Here is a 19,614-nt window from a genome sequence, read left to right as displayed (position 1 = left end):
GAGACTTGGTTGTTGGAGGATGATCCTACTGTCATCCAAGAACTCCAGGTTATATCTTCCTCAACATCGCTCGTCATGGAGATCCACACGGAGGATTTGGCTATTCTCTATAAATTAAGAAACAATGGACTTCAAACTTCAAAGGAACTCAAGTGTTTCCTCAACGAAATTGAAATTTGGCCATGTGTTTAGTGCAAGTAAACGTCTTCATATTATAGCTGCAGGCCACCCCCATCTACAACTATAACGCCTTCACGGTGAATGCATTCCTGGCTGAGATTGATGAGTTTTTTTGGACAGCACTCCTTACTGAATGGACATGTGATTATTTTCGGTGATTTCAACATGCACATCAATCAGCCTTCTCTACCTGCATTTCGACACTTCCTGAGTTCTATGGAGGCTTCAGGATTTCAGCAGCATTTGACTTCTGAGACACACAACCGAGGACATACATTGGACTTAGCAATCTCAAAAATATCTAATGATGTTCTTGAACAAGTGACCGTTGTTGACAAAGGCATGTCGGACCACTGTGTTGTTAAGTGTAATCTCAGCTTTGCAAAGAATAAATCACAAAAGATACTCATCAGGTAAAGGAACTATCGTCAAATAGAAGAAGATACATTTGCCTCAGAGCTTAAAATGGCATACAAGGTCCATGTATCCCTAGGGACGATAGTGTAGACGATCACGATCAGGTGAAACATTACAATCAGTCTTGGATCAGCATTGTCTTGTTTCAGTTAGGATTGGGAAAATGAGACTATGTGGTCCTTGCTATAAAAATCACATCCATTCACTAAGGAGTGAACGAAGGAATTACAAAAAAAATGGATAAAGTCCAAATCTGAAAGTGATCATGAAGCTTATCTAAAACAGAAAAACATGTTTAACGTAATATTGTTACGAGCAAAGACTATATAGGCATTCATTTCAATGATCAGTTGTTAGAGGCCGACTCAAAATCTATGTATGCTACTATTCATTCTCACTTGGAAACTCACAGAAGATTCTTCAATTTTCTTACAACCATAAACATGATAAACAGCTTGCAAATAGTTTTGTACAGTTTTATAGTGAAAATGTATTTTTTTTTCTAATTCGTTGTTCTCTTCATGAGAAGGCTATGAACATGGCGGATCGCTCGCATGTTACACTCAAGGTGGTAATTTTTCAGATTTTACTCAAGTGAGTGAAGCAGATGTGAGAAAGATGGTTTCCAATTCTGCTAATAAATCATGTTCACTTGACCATGCAGTTGCCAACCTGGCTTGTCAAATGTAATCTAGATGTTCTTCTGCCTTCTGTCACGAAAATGATTAATTGCTCATTGCAGTCTGGTCAGTTTCCTTCGAATTCAAGGAAGCTATTATTGCCCCCTTTTTGAAAAAACGTACCCTAGATGCCGCTGAATTTAGTAATTACAGACCTGTCTCTACCGTTGCATATGTCTCTAAACTTGAGACAATTGTTTCAAACCAACTAGTCTCGTATTTAGATATGTATGATTTCCAAGAGATGTTTCAATCTGTATATAGGTGTAATCATTTTACTGAAACTGCTTTTGCTGCGCATTAAGTATGACTTCCATAAGGCATTTCAAAGTAAACAGGGTGTTGTACTTGTTCTGCTTGATCTAAAGTCCGCGTTTGATACAGTTGATCACAACATCATGGATATATCTTGCTCCGATTTTTCTATCTCTGGGACGGCGCTGCAGTGGTTTCGGTCGTACCTTACCGATCGACATTTCAGTGTTTGTATTGGGAATGAAAGGTCAGTATCCATTGGAATTCGGCATACCTCAAGGTTCCGTTCTCGGACCCCTGCTTTTCACTCTATATGTAAAACCACTTGGAAATATCATCAGGAATCACGTTATGCTGATGATATTCAGATATACCATAGTTTTGATCCTAAGAAGAGATAGTTTGCACTATGCAATATCAATAATTGAAAACTGCATTCATGATGTGAATCAGTGGATGGTGAAGTTGCAGTTAAATGAATTAAAAACAGAGGCACTGTCACTTGTTTCTCCTAAACTTCGTCATCATCTTACACACTCGTTATCACTGTATGTGACATTGTTCCCTCCAATTCTGTTAAAACTCTTGGCATTTACATTGATTCCTCCTAATAAAAGCATGTCTTATCAAATGACATCACTTTGCAAATCTCTTTAATTTTCACCTATATAATAATATGCAGAATACGAAAAATGCTCACCGATGAAGCTTGTAACCATGCTATCCGATCTCTCGTGCTTAGAAGGCTAGATTACTGAAATTATCTATTGATCAATATCAATAAAACAGATCGTGAAAGGTTGCAGCGCATTCAAAATCGCGCCGTTAGGATTCTCTTGAAAGCTCAGAAGTATGATCGGGCCACTCCTTTGTTAAAGCATTTGCACTGGTTACCAGTTGACAAAAGAATATATTACGAAGTTGCACTGTTAGTTTTTAAGTGTATGCATAAAATGGCACCCGAATACCGTACAGTGTACTTGGATCCCCACACCGGCCACATTACAGACTTCGTTCTTGTGAAGACACTACAATTTTACAAATTCCTATTGTTTCAAGGGGGGGTGAAAGCCATAGGCGGCGGAAGCGGGGGGGACGGGGGGGGACGTGTCCCCCCCTAAATTTGAGGAGGGGGGGACGGTCCCCCCCTAAATTTGTTGTTGATGACCTTTTTTTTTTTTTTTTTTTTTTTGCTTGTCAATTTTTTTTCCTACGTCCTCCCTAAAATTTTGGGGTTGAGAACCTTTTTTTTTTTGCTTGTCAAAAAATTTTTGGTTGTCCCCTCCTAAAATTTTTGGCTTCCGCCGCCAATGGTGGAAGCTAGTTTTGATTTATGCGGTCCAAATTATGAAATAGTTTACCAATTCACCTTCGATCATGTACTTCTGTTGAATCTTTTAAAATAAATTTGAAAACATTTATTTTTGTTGTATAGTGTAACTGTAATAGGGCCTATTGGAGAGCAATTTGTACAAAGCGCAAGAGCAATAAATTTCAATTGATTATGTGCTCTATAAGTACCAATTTATTATTATTATTATTATTATATAAAATGACAAAGAGATATATATCCATATATAATTATACTGCTAATACATAATGTTAATTAGCGCAGTACGCTAATTACACCAATAACATTGGTCAAAAGAGAAAAAATAATGTCACAACAAAATTCCTCATCATAGAAAACCAAAAGTTAGCTGAACTGTTTATGTTTTCGGGCATTCTCACTATAAAATCACAAAGTAATACAATGCACATAATGTGTTAATTCGCGCATTATGCTAATTATGACAATTATATACGTTCAAGGGAAAAATAATGTCATAAATGAATTCCTCTCCAAAGAAAACCATAAGATAGCGGTATTAATTATGTTTTGGGCATTTTCGATATGAAATGACAAAGGAATATATATTTTTGTATATATTACACACATATATGTCAATTAGTGCATATTGCTTATTATGCTAAAATACAGCGATTTGTTGAAATAGAAAAAAATGTCATACATCAATTCCTTGCTATAGAAAATCACAAAAAGGTTGCATTAACTACGTATCGGGCAATTTCTGGATAGACATCCACATACATGTATACGTTTATACACTTATGCTAATTAGGCTTATTACGATAATTGTATAACATAAAAATTTAAATTATTCACAAGACTAAAGTGTAACTACCGTCTTTCAGATAAATTATATAGAAAATATTTTTAAAAGACCAAGGCAATTTATACATTAAACAGCCGACTTAAAGAGTTCCAATTTAAATTAATACACGGAATCATTTATACAAATCAGTATTTGCATTTATTTGGGAAAGTTGATTCTAATCTGTGAAGCTACTGTAAAAAAGAAAAGACTTATCATTTATTTTTTCAATGCAAAAAAGCAAAATTAATATGGAGAGACTGCGAGAATATTTTTTACTTTTACTTTCACTAATCTTAATTGGGAAGACATATTTGGGGGGTTAAAATCAGCAGATCAAGGAAAAGAAAAATCATCACTTTATAATCCTTGTGAAGTATTTGGTTTTCAGTGGTCGAGAAAACAATTCAGAAATAGTTTTGAATAAGATTAAACGTAAATTAAAAGTAGATGAATTTGAAGGAAGAAAATTGGCATTAAATAGAAATAAATACCCCCTTAACTTAAGAAAATGGGAAATGCTGGGAGGGGTCTAGGGAGAGCTAGATATGCAAAAAAAAAAAAGAAATGAAAATAAACTAAATAAATAAATTGAAAAAAATAAATGATAAATTAGTGAAAAATAAAATAAAAGAATAAATGATATAAATTACATGTGTATTAACGATAAATGAATAAAGGATTTTTTCAATGAATGTTTATGGTATAATAATATTTTCCATTGATATATATATATGTACATATCAGTGGCGTACCTGGGATTTTCCAAAAGGGGGGCAAAACCGGTTGAAAAATTTGACAAGCAAAAAAAGAAAAAAAAAGATCTTCAATCAAAAAGCCTGTTCAATCGCACCCGAAATTTGACAAGCAAAAAAAAAGGTCTTCAAGTTCGTCGGGGGGGGGGGGCAAAATAGGTATTCAAGCTCGTCAGGGGGGTAGGGATATCTATGTCTTTTGTATGGGTTGTGACTCGTCAGGGGGGCAGACTGCCCCCCCCCCCCCCCTAGGTACTAGTGGTAGGTAGGGTTCAGGGCCTGAGGCTGAGTGTTACTGACAGAATATGAAATATTTGAGGAATGAGGCCAAGGTGTGGGGAGGGGGGGGGTAATGGAAAATCCTTGTTAATAGCTTCAATTCGATTAGGTTGTATTAATGATTGGTTTTGTGTATTTGGAAAATCTGTTATGTTGTGAATACACTCGACAAAAATCGAGTACGTTGACTTTTATTACGTTTTACTGTAACACTGAAGGAAAAAAGAGAAAAATATATAACTGTATGAGTTTACTATGTATTCATATATTAATTTGTATTGTAAAGATATATTGTATTTGATGTAGGCCCTATGTATTTTGTTTTGTATATGACATGTATGAATTGAAGTTGTTGACAAATAAAACTTCTTTATACAAAAAAAGCACCTCTTAGAAAAGTGATTTATGTTTTCAATCTTTCTGGTTTAAGAGAAGTAGCAAATTACATATCTAATTTGATGATTATGCTAATCAGGCTAATTAAACAAATACTTCAATGCCCATCTAGAACCACTTTTCCAGGTATGAACAATTTCTACTGGACTATGAATGGCACTGCAGAAAATGTGAACAAAATTAAAATTGCCGAGCATCTTGTGATATGGGTCGATTGAATTATTGACTGACGAATGAGCATAGCACGAGTTGTTTGACTACCGGCCATACCGTACTATACTACCGTACGTAATAACATAGCCCATAGCAGAAGAATAGCCAAGAGAGGGACTGAAAAGGCGCGTAAGTTCGAATCTACTATTTATGTACGGTACTAGGCCTACTACCGGTACCGTACTACTAGTAAACTCTTGATGACAATCTAATCAATTTAACTAGATTCTAGTGGTTATCTTTTATTGTAGGTTATTTGCGAAATTGCAATTCGGCCGGCCGACGTCCCAGCGCCAGCCGAGGACGAAATCTACGCCGGCATTCCTCCGGGCTCAGCTCGGGGCGTAACCCATGGAGGTCTGGCCCGCTTCGCGGCTGGTAGCCGTCTGCTTCGAGGAGTTTAAAAAACTTGTTAACATTTTTTTTCCTCCTCGTACACAGATGGATCGCAATCGTGCAACCGCCATGAGGGGGTTAAAAATGCAAAATCCCCCCGACCAATGCCAACGGTCGGCGGTGCCCTGGAACTTCTTGACTCGGGCTTTTGCGCAAATCCATGATCCGGAACCCCATCCCATCACTCAACAGTAGTAGAGGCACGGCGCATGGCCAATGTGGGAGACTCTCTCCAATAGGGGAAACAATCTCCCACATTGGAGACTTGCTTTGCAAAATGACAAAAGAAACAACACCAACAAAAGCACAATTTTTTACGGTATTTTTTTACACCCAAAATTTTGTCTCGCTGAGGTCAGAAGCCCATTTGTTTTGTGTGTGGATGACAACAAAAATCCTTATCAAAACAAAAGTAGACTGAAAAGGTGTAAATTTTCATGAGGAATCTGCTTAAATCACATTTTTATTTGCTGCCAAGGTAATCCTTTTGCCGCAAATGTAAACAAAGGAAATTAGTCTCCAATTCCAAAACTGGAGACTGTCTCTGATTAAGTCTGAAATTGGATACCCAAATTCTTTACAAAAGTCTGATATTGGAGATAATCTCCCACATTGGAGCATGGACCTATCTCGTAATAGGTCCATGATTGGAGACAGTCTCCAATATTGGCCGTGCGCCTCTACTGCCCGTACTTACATGACTTAGTCTTGTGGACTCCTAACCCAGGGAGCGCCGGACTACGCGGTCCGGCGCCCAGGAGCTTACCGTGTATTTACCCATACTCACGGGCAGAGGGTAGATTATGGTCAAAATATCTAGCAAGATAAATTATGAAAACAGAAAATTATGCACTAACATCGATTATATGGATGAAGCCTAAGGTCAGACTAACGAGTGGTAGAATTGTGACATCGATGCACAGACTGGAACCTCAAAAAACCGAAAAGTTCTCTCCTGCCCCAGTCTCGATCGGCCAGTTTGTTATGATTCACAACAAAAACGGCTGATCGAGACTGGGGAGAAGGAGAGAATTTTTCAGTTTTTTGAGGTTTCAGTCTGTCTCGACGTCAGGATTCTACCACTCGTTAGACCTATCCATATAATCGATGTTAGTGCATAATTTCTGTTTTCACAATTTAGGCCAAGTAAAAAAAAGAAAGTAGTTGATCGTCCTCGCGCGCATCTATTTTGGCCGCCGCATGGAAATTTTTGATGTTCCCTTTTTCATTGCATCATCAATTTTCTTGATATTTACTATTTTTATGGCTGCTGAATAGCGAAAATAATCACAAAATTGGCGAGCGATTTGCTCTCATGTGCTCTCTCGCAACTTAAAAAACAATTGCAAAGTCCGATATCGCCGTAACTGCAAGAAAGAAAAAAATTCTGATTTGGTTTTCTATTGGAATTTTGAAGATACCATCATAAATTAGTGAGAAAATAAAGTTTGCAAGCCCGTGGAAGATCACTGATTTCTTCATTTTTAGTGCATTTTCGGGGACCCCGCTTCCATACACGAAAATCAAGTTAAAAAAATATTTGTCTGGAGGTCAAAGTAAAGGTCAAGGGTCATTACCTTATAAATCACTCAAAGACATTATTTGATGCATGTTTTGGATTCCTCTCTGAATTTCCTATTAAATGGTACCAGTTTCGTGAAAATTGGTCAACACGTTACGACGCAATGGCCATTGAAAGTTGAAGGTCACGCCCATTTTTGTCAAAACAAGTAGAAAAGTGCGGGCCGTAGCGCAAGAACCGACGGACCGATTTGACTAATTTTTTTGTTTTGTGCATGGGCCATGGTGAATTTTATGTGTACCAATTTACAACGAATTCTGAGACGGTCGGGTGCAACCACTGGGTGAATCCAGATGGAATGACCCTATTTCCTCCCTCTCTTTAATTCATCCTTTCTTTCTCTAATTCTTTATTTAATTTTCCCTTCCAATTCTTTTCCCTTATTCTTTCTTTCCTCCCCTCTTGATTTACTTTCATTGTTTCTTTCAAAGAATGAATGAAACATTTTTCTTTCCTTCATTCTTGAATTCTTTCTTCCTCTTTTTTTTCCTTTCATTTTAAACTTTCTTTCCTTTATTTTCCCCACACATTGATTCCCTTTATTCATTTGAAAGAATGACGGACACTTTTTTATATTTCTTCTATTCTTTCTTTAATCATTTTCTCATTCTAACTTTCTTTCTTTTATTATTTTTTTTTCTTGTTACCTTAATTTTCTTTACTTCATTTTCCCCTTCATTTTTTTTTCTCTCAATTAATCTCTTTTCTATCTTTCCTTCATTCACCCTCCCTTCCTTTTCTTTGATTTTTTTGCAAGTCTAACACTGTGTAGCCTTGTTTATTTTTCAAAATTCTTTTTATGACTTGGCTCGGTCTATCCGCTCGTGCAGCATGCTTTGTCGATTGTCCTGTATTTCATTTTGTGAAATCTGGTCACCCTGGTACAGGTGGTGACTTCAGCAAGTTTGGCTGTATAGCTATTTTGTGTAAAAACTTTTATTTCTCTGAATCTGAGAATACCCAATTGTTGTGTGTCTGGACGATCAATTTTAGAAAGTCATTTTGAAAAATTTACAAGCAAAGTTTTCATCAATTTTTAGTACAAAATGTTGGGAAATATTGTAGAGAATAAAATAGAAGGTGAATACATTTACAACTATTGAATTAATACTTTTAGTGTAATCTAAAGACAAAAAAGAAGGATGCAAAAATATGAAGTGTCCGGACACCCGACCTACATCCTACTTTTTTTTTAATTTTTCATCATAGATCTAATAGTACTAACACACACTCACACCCTATTCATCATGGAAGAGACACCAGTGGAGGCTGAGCCTGAAGGTGACTTTCAGTCAGTCAGTCAGAAGATGAGAGATATTTCACAGCAGTTCGACCTCAACTCGAGCCAAGGCACTCAAACGTCCATATCAGTACAACAAAATATATGCGCATATGTAAGGTAACTACATCTATATCTCTTTGTATTGTTGTGTCGGGGCTTTTCGGAAGCTGTCAGTCATTTGAAGAAAATGTTTCAATTTTTTTTAAAGGAAATACACATACTTGAAAATTTACAGGTTCAGCTCTAGAGGGGCATATTGGCTTCGCGATAATTTGAGAAAACTTCTTTATGACTTCTACGAAATGTGTAATACTGGTATTGAATGATTCAACATAAAGTAAACAAAATTGAAAGTCTACTCTACATCATTGAATACAATATTTTAAGTGTGAAAAATGGGGGGGGGGATTTGAATGGAAAATTGCTTTAATCAACCCTCTATTGTTCATTTTGGGCCTATTTCACGCACTTGCAGTATCCTCAGTAGACACTTGGTGTTGAACACTCAAATGGTGGAAAATCTTCTATACAGGCCAAATTATACATGTTATAGGTATGAAGGACCCAATAAAACACTCTAGAAATTTCCATTTTATAGGCCTACTATTCAATGCAGCAGTTTGGATGGGAAAAAAACCCCAACTTATTCCCATGTCAATGGCCATGATAGTGTACATAACACACAGTTTCATATGCGGATGTATTTGGAGATTCTCTCGCTTCCCTCTGACAATTACCCCAAGATACAACAGATGATAGAGTACATGATCCACATGCTTACTATCTTGGGCGAACTTTGATATAAAGACATCATTTTTGTTGTTCACTGATTGAAATTTGTTTTTCTTCTCACAAATGCAATAGGGGGCCTAGGGTAAATCTTCTTGCTAAGTGTGATATCAGTATGTTTGTGTTTAAAACGTGTTTGAACAATTATGCAGTGAAATTGCATGTATTTCTTTCACTCGTATCAATTTCAGGATAATAATAGCTAGGATATTTTACCAAATTCAAGGCCCAGGAGGCAGAGCAATTATGATCATCCCTCTGTTTTCATAGCTGGAGCTGACAATGAGTCTTTATTGATATTAAATTCAGTGATAGTTCTTCCCAAAGAAAGCCTTGTTTTTTCTTCTACATTTTGTGAACTTAGTACAGTTGTTGTAGCCTGACCTAACTTATACTGTATACTTTAAAGGAGAATGAAACCATTGGAACAAGATAGCTTGTGTGAAAACAGAAAAATCAAAGAAACAGATCAACAAAAGTTTGAGAAAAATCGGACAATAAATGAGAAAGTTATGAGCATTTAAATATTGCAATCACTAATGCTATGGAGATCCTCCCATTGGCAATGCGACAAGGATGTGTGATGTCACTGATGAACAACTCTCCCCATTACTTTAGTATATATTTCACTTGAATTGCCTCTTTTATCACATCTATCCAGAGATCATGTGTTCTTTCTACATGAGGGCATGTAATACATATTTTTTTTAAATACATCATGGATAAAGAGTTTGTATCATCATAAGAAAAAGCAAAAAGAGACATTTTGAGGGTATTTTATAGTCCACCAAAAGGAAAGTTGTTCATCAGTGACATCACACATCCTTGTCGCATTGCCAATGGGAGGATCTCCATAGCATTAGTGATTGCAATATTTAAATGCTCATAACTTTCTCATTTATTGTCCGATTTTTCTCAAACTTTCTTTATTCTTATTCTTTGATTTTTCTTTTTCTACACAAGCCTATTTGTTCCAAAGGTTTCATTCCCTTTAAACTACTAAAGCTAACCTTAATAATGGATCACGGAGTACTTCGATGGTCTGGTTGAAGCTTGGAAGCAATGCGAAGCTACCTTTGCAGAGCGCTCTGTTGGGTCCTAGCTGGGGGATGTATACTGCCGGGGAATATCATGTCCACAGGCCAGGTGATACACACTTTCAGCGATGGATCCATTAGAAGCAAACTACTCTCTAACTAAACTGTGTTACCTATTTATACCCTGCCTTTCAAGGAGTTACTGCTATGTCACTGCCAAGCATCAGTGAGCAAGGCATGATATTACAATAGACCCCTATAAATTGCCCAACGCAGCAGCTTAAGCTAACATAATAGAAAGGGATGCATTGTCATTAACATACTTGTAGCCAAGAGAGAGGAATGTTTATAGTCATAAAAGAGGCTGTGTTCACACAGCATACAATCTAGATTAAAGGAAGCGTTCACATGATACATAAAATCAGTGCCTGTCTCTACACAGTTACCATATTTTCTTCTGCCTACCTAGATACTTAGATTGGTTAGAGAATCTGAAGCAAGTGCAGAGTGGATTGATCCAATCATCAAAAGACTCTCCTACATCTGAGAGTGATTCTAATGATATCGAAGATGTGACAACAAGGTAAGAAGCGTAACCAATAGAAAATAATGAGTTTCTTGCACCACACCCTATTGAGAAAGCGTTGTGGACTCGTGATGTGGCAGTTCTGACTCTCGCCTTGTAAATCAGAGGGTTGTGTGTTGAATCCCACCATGGTCTTGCACCCTATAGCAAGACATCTATCCACTATTTGCCACTCTACACCCAGGTGTTAAATGGGTACCTGGTAGGATGAAAAAGCCTGTGTAATATGCCTAGCAATTGAGTCTTGGAACTCTAGTTGGAACGCTTCCCAGGGAGTGGAGAAAGATATATTTATTGTGTTGCGGGAATGCTAGGATCCACCGACTGGGTTAATAATAATTACAATGTAAAGCACATGGAAACATTACGAATTAATGGATATATAAATGTAATTATTATAAGTAATATTGCACAATACTACTTTGTTTTAAGAAAACAAATTATACTCAAATACACATAAAAATCGAATCTCATGAAACAAAGGAAAGCTATTTTGACTTTGAAGAAATTTGACTTAGAAGATGTAAATTACGTATTCTTTGTATAGTCTTGTCTGCAAAATGCTTTGAGTTAGGTGATTATTGACTTCTGGAAATTTGATTTATGTAATTTCTATATTGTACAGAACTTTACATGTGACTTTCAACTATTTTCTATGTATTTTAATGTCGAAAGCTTAGGCCCCTTTTGATTCTCTAAGTTACTCCATTGGCTCTCTTTTTTTTTTAAATAAGCAGTTTTCAGCAGCTTCTTTTTGCCTATTTTAATGTCTTTCAGGATTGCTGCACTCCAGGAAGAGTTCATCAAGGAGAAATCCAGCAATGCAATCCAAGAACTTGTCATCAGAAGGTGAGGATTTAAAAATTCTTGTATCTTTATCTCTATCATTGAGTTTAATAGCAAAATACCAGGATTGGCACATCACACTAAGTTAAAGTTAAGGAGCATGCTACGTGTGGGGTGGCTCTAAGTACTAATTGAAATTTGTTTTTGAAAGAGACAAGTCTACTAAGTTTACACTGTCTGCAGGGAGTTTATTCCAAACGATTATGGTTGATACAAAGAAAAAGTCCAGAAAAGCACTTGCCTTGACTTGTGACAGATCTGTTTGATATTGGTGTTGTGTAGATCTCTTATTTGGTTGGGTATAGTCCTGTATGTTATGGAGAATTAAATTCTGGGAACAAATAGCTTGTGTGAAAACAGTAAAAATCAAAGAAACAAAGCAATGAAAGTTTGAAACAAATAATGATTTTTTTTAGCATTTGAAGATCTCCATGGCATTAGTGATTTTGATATATTCAAATGAACATAATTTTATTATTGTTTGTCCAATAAATCTTGAACTTTCTCATCAAGTTTTCTTTTCTTACAAATTAGCTTGTTCCAAGGGCTTCATTTTCATTTGACTTTGAAACATATATGTATATGGATTGTTATTCTAGATGAAGGTCTGAAAATATGCATCAATAATCTAGAAATATAAGCCTTGTGGGGATGATGTGATCAAATAACTTGTCAAGTTCTAAAGTGACACAAACGAGGACTGCCATGACATTCTTGATATAATGAAATGCATGATGTAATTTTGGGGAATCTTTCCAAGTTGGATTTCATGCGACCACGGAAATCTGATCGGCATGTGCATTTGATATAGAATAACAAATGTTTCAAATAAATTTTTTCAATTTTTTGTTGCTTTAATTTGGGGTATTATTTGACGGAAAATCAACTTTTATACAATAAGTGACTCAACTCAATCACACTTTGATTGTTTGTGTAAATTTATCTGAACACTATTGTTTTGCACCTATTTCCCAGATCTTGAAAGGGCCATTGCCACCTATGGTAAATCAGGCTTTAGGTCAGGCACAGACCCTGATTGAAACTTTGATGAACACAAGTGGGTCTTCACAAAAAGACTAGCACATATAAAACTTGCTGACCATCAGTACGTAAGACATTGTAAGGTGTTCATTCAAACTCCTTAACCTTATAAGTGAAGGGTTTGCACAGCAGACTAATGGTAAATCATAAGCATTGATTGTAATATCTCTTCAAATTTGAAAGTGACTTTGTTCCTCTTTGCTGTTCTTACCCCTGGTAGTGCCCAGCTTGGCTATAAGTACCAGCAGCTCCTGTTCCCTGATCAACCGGAGGTGGAAGGCCAGGAGAATCAGGAGGAGGGTGGGGAGGGGGCGGAGAAGCCCTCGTCTTGGGCAAAGAAGTTATGTGACAAACAGAGGGTGCTCTCCTCGGACATTCTAGCCCACATCAAGACCTGCAAGGCTCTACAAGAGGAGATCGATCAGAGCAAGAAAGACACAAGGGGTAAGTCATCTTGGGCCCGTCTTGCAAAGAGTCGCGATCGGTCCGATCAACCAAAAACATGGAAAGCCTGCAACGTCAACATCCAAAATGCACGTTTCTTCAAAATATTTTCCAGATAAGTATATTTATGCATTCATCGATTTCATGAATATTCAGAGTGCTTCTCTTGGTTTACAAAGGACATTGTGCAAATTTCCTGTAGAAAAAAAATATGATGTTGATGGATATAGTTCAGGTTGATCGAATCAATCAGAACTCATTGTAAGATTGGACTGTGGAGTCCATTTCATAAAGGGTTGCATCTGTATGAACTTTGCCATAATGGCAATTACCATGGTAACAGGGCTTAGCAGCCAATCATAATCAAGGACTCCATGGTAGTTGCAACAGTGGCAAAATACCATAGTGGTTTGGTAACTCTGTGAAACGGGTCCCTAGGGACCCTTTGCAGGACTAGGTTACAATCAAACACAACTCCAGAAATCAAAATATACTGAATTATTGAACGTTTCCTGCTTATTCCTCCTGTAATATTGGATTTGGTATGATTCTTCATGGAACATGTTGGCCTGAATTCACAAAGGTGGCTTTGAAAACCATTAGTTGAACCCATGGTTTATGCAGATTTCATGTATAAATTATGCCTTAACTCACTGCATATTTAAAACAAAATGTCCTTTGCTGATGCAGATTTTTGTCACATTGCTCTAATTTTATGCATGTTGTTTTGGTTAAGCACACTATTTTCATTAATGAGTCAACTGTTTGTGATTAATGAATCCACTTTTTTAAACAGTAGACCCATTGATAAAGTTCAAATCAACCTATTGTTGGGCGGGACTCTACTTTTGAATGAATTTCTTGTCTATCAAACTCCACATCTTTCAGTTTGACTTACCTGACAACACGTATGCCTCCCTCCACTTCAAATAGTGTTATTGCAGATAAATTATTCATGGATATGAACTGAATTTATATATATATTCAACAATTATATGCTAGTAACTCCTGCAATAACATAACACCTCAATTTCTTTTCCGATTAAAGAGGAGTAACGATTCTCCATGCTCATGACGCAATCTGTTTGTGATATTCTTCCTGTTTATTCTACATGAGCAATATAGTGTAATTATAATAATGATACTTGCTTTGCTTATATAGCGTCGTGGAGTGTTATGGCCCAGTGGATTAGTCTTCTGACTTTGAAACAGAGGGTCATGGTTTCGAATCCCAGCCATGGCGTAATTTCCCTCAAAAAGAAATTTATCCCCATTGTGCTGCACTCAACCCAGGTGAGGTGAATGGGTACCCGGCAGGATTAATTCCTATAATGCATGAGCACTGAAAAGCAGCCCAAGCTAAAGGCGGGGCAATAATAATAACGTACCTCGGAAGAGAATATTTCTTGATAAATGGCGCTATCTAAATGCCTATTATAATTAGTATTATTAGTACTTAACACTTGTTCAATTAGAAGTCTCTACGTGCTCCACAGTAATGCAGCATAATTATCCTGGCTTTAACAGCATCCTGCATTTCTAGGAATAAATTACCGGGTGCCCATTCACCTCACCTACACAATGTGGATAAATTTCTTGCTGAAGGAAAACACACCATGGCTTAGAATCAAACCCACGTCCCTCAGATTGAAAGACCAGTGTCGTAACCACTAGACCACAATGCCCCCATTTTAAAATCTTGCACTTGTGATTCCTCCCGCCTGTTTCCACCCTGACAACTTTGCAACACCATCTTCTGTACGTTTATAGATGTTCAAGCTGCCAATGTTGACTTGATGAAGAAGTTACAGAGCAAGGAGAGTGCGGACAAGCAGGTAGCTGAACCAAGCAACGCTGTACGACAAGAGTAAGAAGATTTTAGATTCTTTTATTCACAGGGATAGCATAGTTAAGGGTGTGGTATCAAGGATTGGCATTTTTTCAACAAATGGCTTTAGATTGGAAAATGCTGTCAATCCTGTCTATTATGACCACCCTGGGCAAACAGAAAAGTGGCCACTGGAAACAGGTGGCCATATGGTACCATGACATTTGCTCCGGCGACAATTGCTCCTGTGGAAAATCTGCACGTCAATCCAAACACAAAACCTAACCTTCGAAACTAGATAAACCCTAATCCTTATCTTTACATTATTCTGAAATAAAAACTTTACATTCCTAACTCTAACCCTATGCCCTCTGAGATATTAAGACAGGACCAAATGCTGCAGGAGAAATATGATTATAATTTTGTGATATATTTTGGTTTGTCATGTTCTCAGGCATTTTGCTAACAATGACAGTCCGTCTTCCACCAGTGATTTTATGTTCAGTAATGTATACACCTGATTTATTGTCAAAACTTCTTTATAATATTTGTGTTACCATATATTGTTATACAGAAGAAATAAAAATCAATTGAAGATAAATATCAATATCAATAATATCATGAACTGAGAATGTGTTAATCTTTTTTTTCATACTGGTTTCCTTCCTATCAATGTAGGCAAGAGAAACTGGATGATCTCATCTCTCATGTTGCCATGGAAAAGGGTATTCTTCAGGGACTTATCATCGGAAGTGGGGTCAACTGGGCAAAAGACCCGGACCTAAAGGACATAGTGATTGGACTCGGACAACAGCTCAAACTAGATTGAACTAAAGGACTACTTGAGAGAGTTCAAGTGAGTTAATTGTCATACTCTAAAAAACATAGTGATTGGATCTGGAACAACAGTTGAAACTTGATTGAACTTGGTGGAGCTTATCAGTTGGAGAGATAGATCAAAGTTGGTTAAAGGCTACGACCTGAAGGACACAGTGATTTGGACCTGGACAGTAGTTGAAGCTATATTGAGCTAAAGAATTGTTTGGAGAGAGTTTAAGTGGGTTTAATATCCCACTCTAAAGAACACAGTGATTGATTGGACTCTTACAACAGTCAAAACTAGATTGAACTAGAGAACTGTTTTGAGAGAGTTCAAGAGGGTTTAATAAACCCTTCTAACGAACATAGTGATTGAACTGGAACATTAGATTGAACTAAAGAACTGTTTGGAGAGATTTTAAGTGGGTTTAATGTTCCACTATAAAGAACACAGTGATTGGACTATGACAACAGTTAAAACTAGATTGAACTAGAGAACTGTTTTGAGAGAGTTCAAGAGGGTTTAATAAACCCTTCTAACGCACAAAGTGATTGAACTGGATTAACAGTAGATTGAACTAAAGAACTGTTTTGAGAGAGTTATTAGTGGGTTTAATGTTCCACTCTAAAAAACAGATTGATTGGACTGGGATAACACTTGAAACTTGATTGAACTTTAGTGGGACTAATCATTTGGAGAGACAGTTCATGTTGGGTAAAGTCTTCAAGGTAGATGACACAGTGATTTGACTGGGACTTCTTTTGTGAATTGACCACTTGGAGTGGACATCACAACCTCTTTGATGTAGTAATAACCGAGTTCAGCTTGAATTTTTATTTTTTGAAAGGAAAAGGAAATCAAAGATGCCTAATTCCATGGTTCTATGTAAAAAAAAAACCCCAAAACCCTACCTTGTTGATCCTTTATTTGGTGTTATCATGTTTGGTAAAATATTTGTCATTTTTAATCAATTGTTTTGTGTTTGGGAAGATGGCATTATAATTTCATTTTCGTTAGTGAAGCACTCATTTTGAGGGGGTTTTATCGGAGGCTACATTGACCCAATCCTAGCAGTTTTCTGACTTTTTGACAAAGAGTCACAAGTCTTTTTGTTAATTGAATGTTTTCAAAGGAAGTATCAGGACCAAGTTATTTGTTTTTCTCAGTGTTTAAAAAAGGAACATGAAATGGTTTGGGTTTTCTGAATGTGTCTGAAAGTAATATACTCCAATGAGTTTTCTCAGTATTTGAGAACAAAACATTCATCTTTTTTTGTTCAAGAGCCTTACATTTTCACTTGTCTTATATTCTGATAAATGACCTTGACATTCTTTATTATATGTTCTAAAATATATTGGTAGGAGAAACTATTGTTGACGTTTAAGTGGCCCTTTTTATGTTTGAGAAACAACACTTTTTGTTACCATGTTTCAAGGTCAAGTTCACTCAAGAAAATTGTTGATTTGAATCAATACCAAGAAGATTAAACAAGCCTAATGCTGAAAATTCTTTCACAACCACATGCAGAATAAGAAAGTCTTGTCATTTTCAAGTTTCACTTATTTTTACCAAATCAAATATATGCAAAATTTGGTGATATTCAAATGAGAGAGTTGATGATGTCCTTACTCATTTCTTTTGTTTTTATTATTTGATGTATAATATTTCAATTTTTACAGATTTAAAATGAGGACAGATTTGTCAAAACCACAAAAGGAAAAAAAGAAGGTAATTCCATATGTTCAAGGAGGAATAAAACTTTGTTTCACATAACAATGGGGAGAATTAAAATATTGTAGGCCTAAATTTTATATAATGAAATAAAAAAGAAATAGCAAGTGGGTGATGTCATCAGTCTCCTCATTTGCATACCGACCTGGATGTGAATATCACTATTTAAGCAAAGTTTGAAATGTCATGGCTTTCTTATTTTACATCTGATTTTGATGAAATTTTCAGTGTTATGCTTGTTTTATTTGTCTCTTTTTATACAATTAAACTGTTTGTTGGGGGTGGACTTGACTTTTAAAAGTTAGATAATTCATATTGGCACTTGTTCAGTTCTCTTGATGTTTAAGGCAGTGACATGGACATTCTTGATTGGATTTTTAACAAAACATCTGAAAAGTTATATCAGCTTAATAAGAAAAAATCTTTGTCAAATAGTATGATTAACATGTACACTTATTGTTTGGTTGTTTAAACATCACACTTCTGTTTTTTTTTTCAACATTTTCATGCTGTTTTCACTATTGTGACATAGTGAGTCCTGAAGTATGTTATGTTTTCCCCATTTACATGACAAAAAATGAATAAGCAAAGACAAAAGTAATTCCAATGTTAGTAAAGCGTCATTTTATTCATAAGACCATCCAATATGCACCAATCATAGTAAATATACAAGGTATAAAATTTGAGAAATTCTTCTCTATAAATAGATCTTTGTTTCATTACTATACTAGTTGCTTGTATACATGTATTTATTTTGTATAAATAAAAGTTTCATATATATACAATATCTTGCTTGTACATGATGATAAAATTGTATTTGTCTTTGCTTGGTAACATAATCTGGAAGAGCAGTAAGAAAGACAGATCACACAATAGTTTTATATGCCCTCTTTAAATGGAATCTTATGTCTGTTGTATTTAAATATTTTCTCCCAATTTTTTATTTCCTATTTTATGTTCTTTTTACCACTATACATTGCAGTAAAAATTGGTGGATTTTACAATAATTTACAAGCGGTAGGGGGCTATTGTAACTTGATGTTGCATGCAATATTTGTTTCTTCTGCAATAATAATTTCTTACTGCATCCTGCAATAACATCATGTTCTACAAAAGGAGACATTCCAAAGACATTATGACGGATCGGTAGACTTTTCAGCAATAAAAAATTGGTATTCGAGATGATGAATCTTTCCAGAGAAAACATGTGTCTTTGCGAAGAGCCACAGGTATTTTTTGCACAGAAGCGCACAAGCATAAGCGTCGGGGGCGCAAGGAAATTACGCCTCATATCAACAATGCGCTCAATCATTTTCAGACAAGACGCTTCTACTGGTTGACCTATGCATATAAAGAATTTGATTGGTTGATGATAAAATATTGGGCATGTCAGAGATAAAATAGAGGACGTCCTTACAGAGATCAGACAATTTTCAGAATACCGATTTGAGACAATTTAGCGAGCTGTTATCTTACCGAGTTACAAGAATATTTAAGACAATTTTCAGAATACCACCCCTTTATTCCTTTTCCTTTTTTTTAAGTTTTCCTTAAAATACTAATCAAAAGTAAACAGATGTCCAGTTAAGATTATAACTTCTTTGAATTAGGTAATGACAATATCCTTAGTTCCTATAAATATCCTTGTATCAAATTCAATAACAGTGAATTACAAAAACGGATATCTGTTGCATGCAAACCTGCACATTTTTTTCAAACTATGAAAGACAGATACCTGCTAATGATCATAGCATTCCTTGATAAGTGAAAGACCAGACAAGAACAGTAAATGGGCGCGATAACCCAATAATAAATTCAAATTATCAATTCAATCTTGAATTTTTGTAATGAAAAATAGTGAGGCCACAAAAAAAGTGTAACACAAATGAATGTAATATGGT

At 36.0% G+C, this 19,614-nt stretch overlaps 2 protein-coding genes across 3 annotated transcripts in view; one reads left to right on the top strand and one right to left on the bottom strand.

The window, feature by feature from the left end:
• LOC121415146 overlaps nt 1-10,576 on the bottom strand; it is a 30,709-nt gene extending 20,133 nt beyond the window's left edge. For both annotated transcript variants that reach the window (XM_041608277.1, XM_041608278.1), the window contains exon 1: nt 10,391-10,576. The gene's annotated coding sequence lies outside the window, so the exon portion shown is untranslated. The remainder of the gene's footprint in view (nt 1-10,390) is intronic.
• Nucleotides 5,445-16,864, top strand: LOC121415145 (centromere protein H-like). Its single transcript, XM_041608276.1, has 7 exons — nt 5,445-5,460; nt 8,519-8,708; nt 10,887-11,000; nt 11,781-11,852; nt 13,111-13,334; nt 15,105-15,201; nt 15,841-16,864. The coding sequence occupies exons 2-7, from the start codon at nt 8,557-8,559 to the stop codon at nt 15,989-15,991; spliced, it is 810 nt and encodes a 269-aa protein (XP_041464210.1). The 5' UTR covers nt 5,445-5,460; nt 8,519-8,556; the 3' UTR covers nt 15,992-16,864.
• Nucleotides 16,865-19,614: the final 2,750 nt, after the last annotated feature.

This window comes from Lytechinus variegatus, chromosome 5 (genome assembly GCF_018143015.1).
Source record: "Lytechinus variegatus isolate NC3 chromosome 5, Lvar_3.0, whole genome shotgun sequence".
NCBI lineage: Eukaryota > Metazoa > Echinodermata > Echinoidea > Temnopleuroida > Toxopneustidae > Lytechinus > Lytechinus variegatus.
Note: the sequence above shows the minus strand (reverse complement) of the source record. Positions and strands in the feature narration are given on the sequence as shown.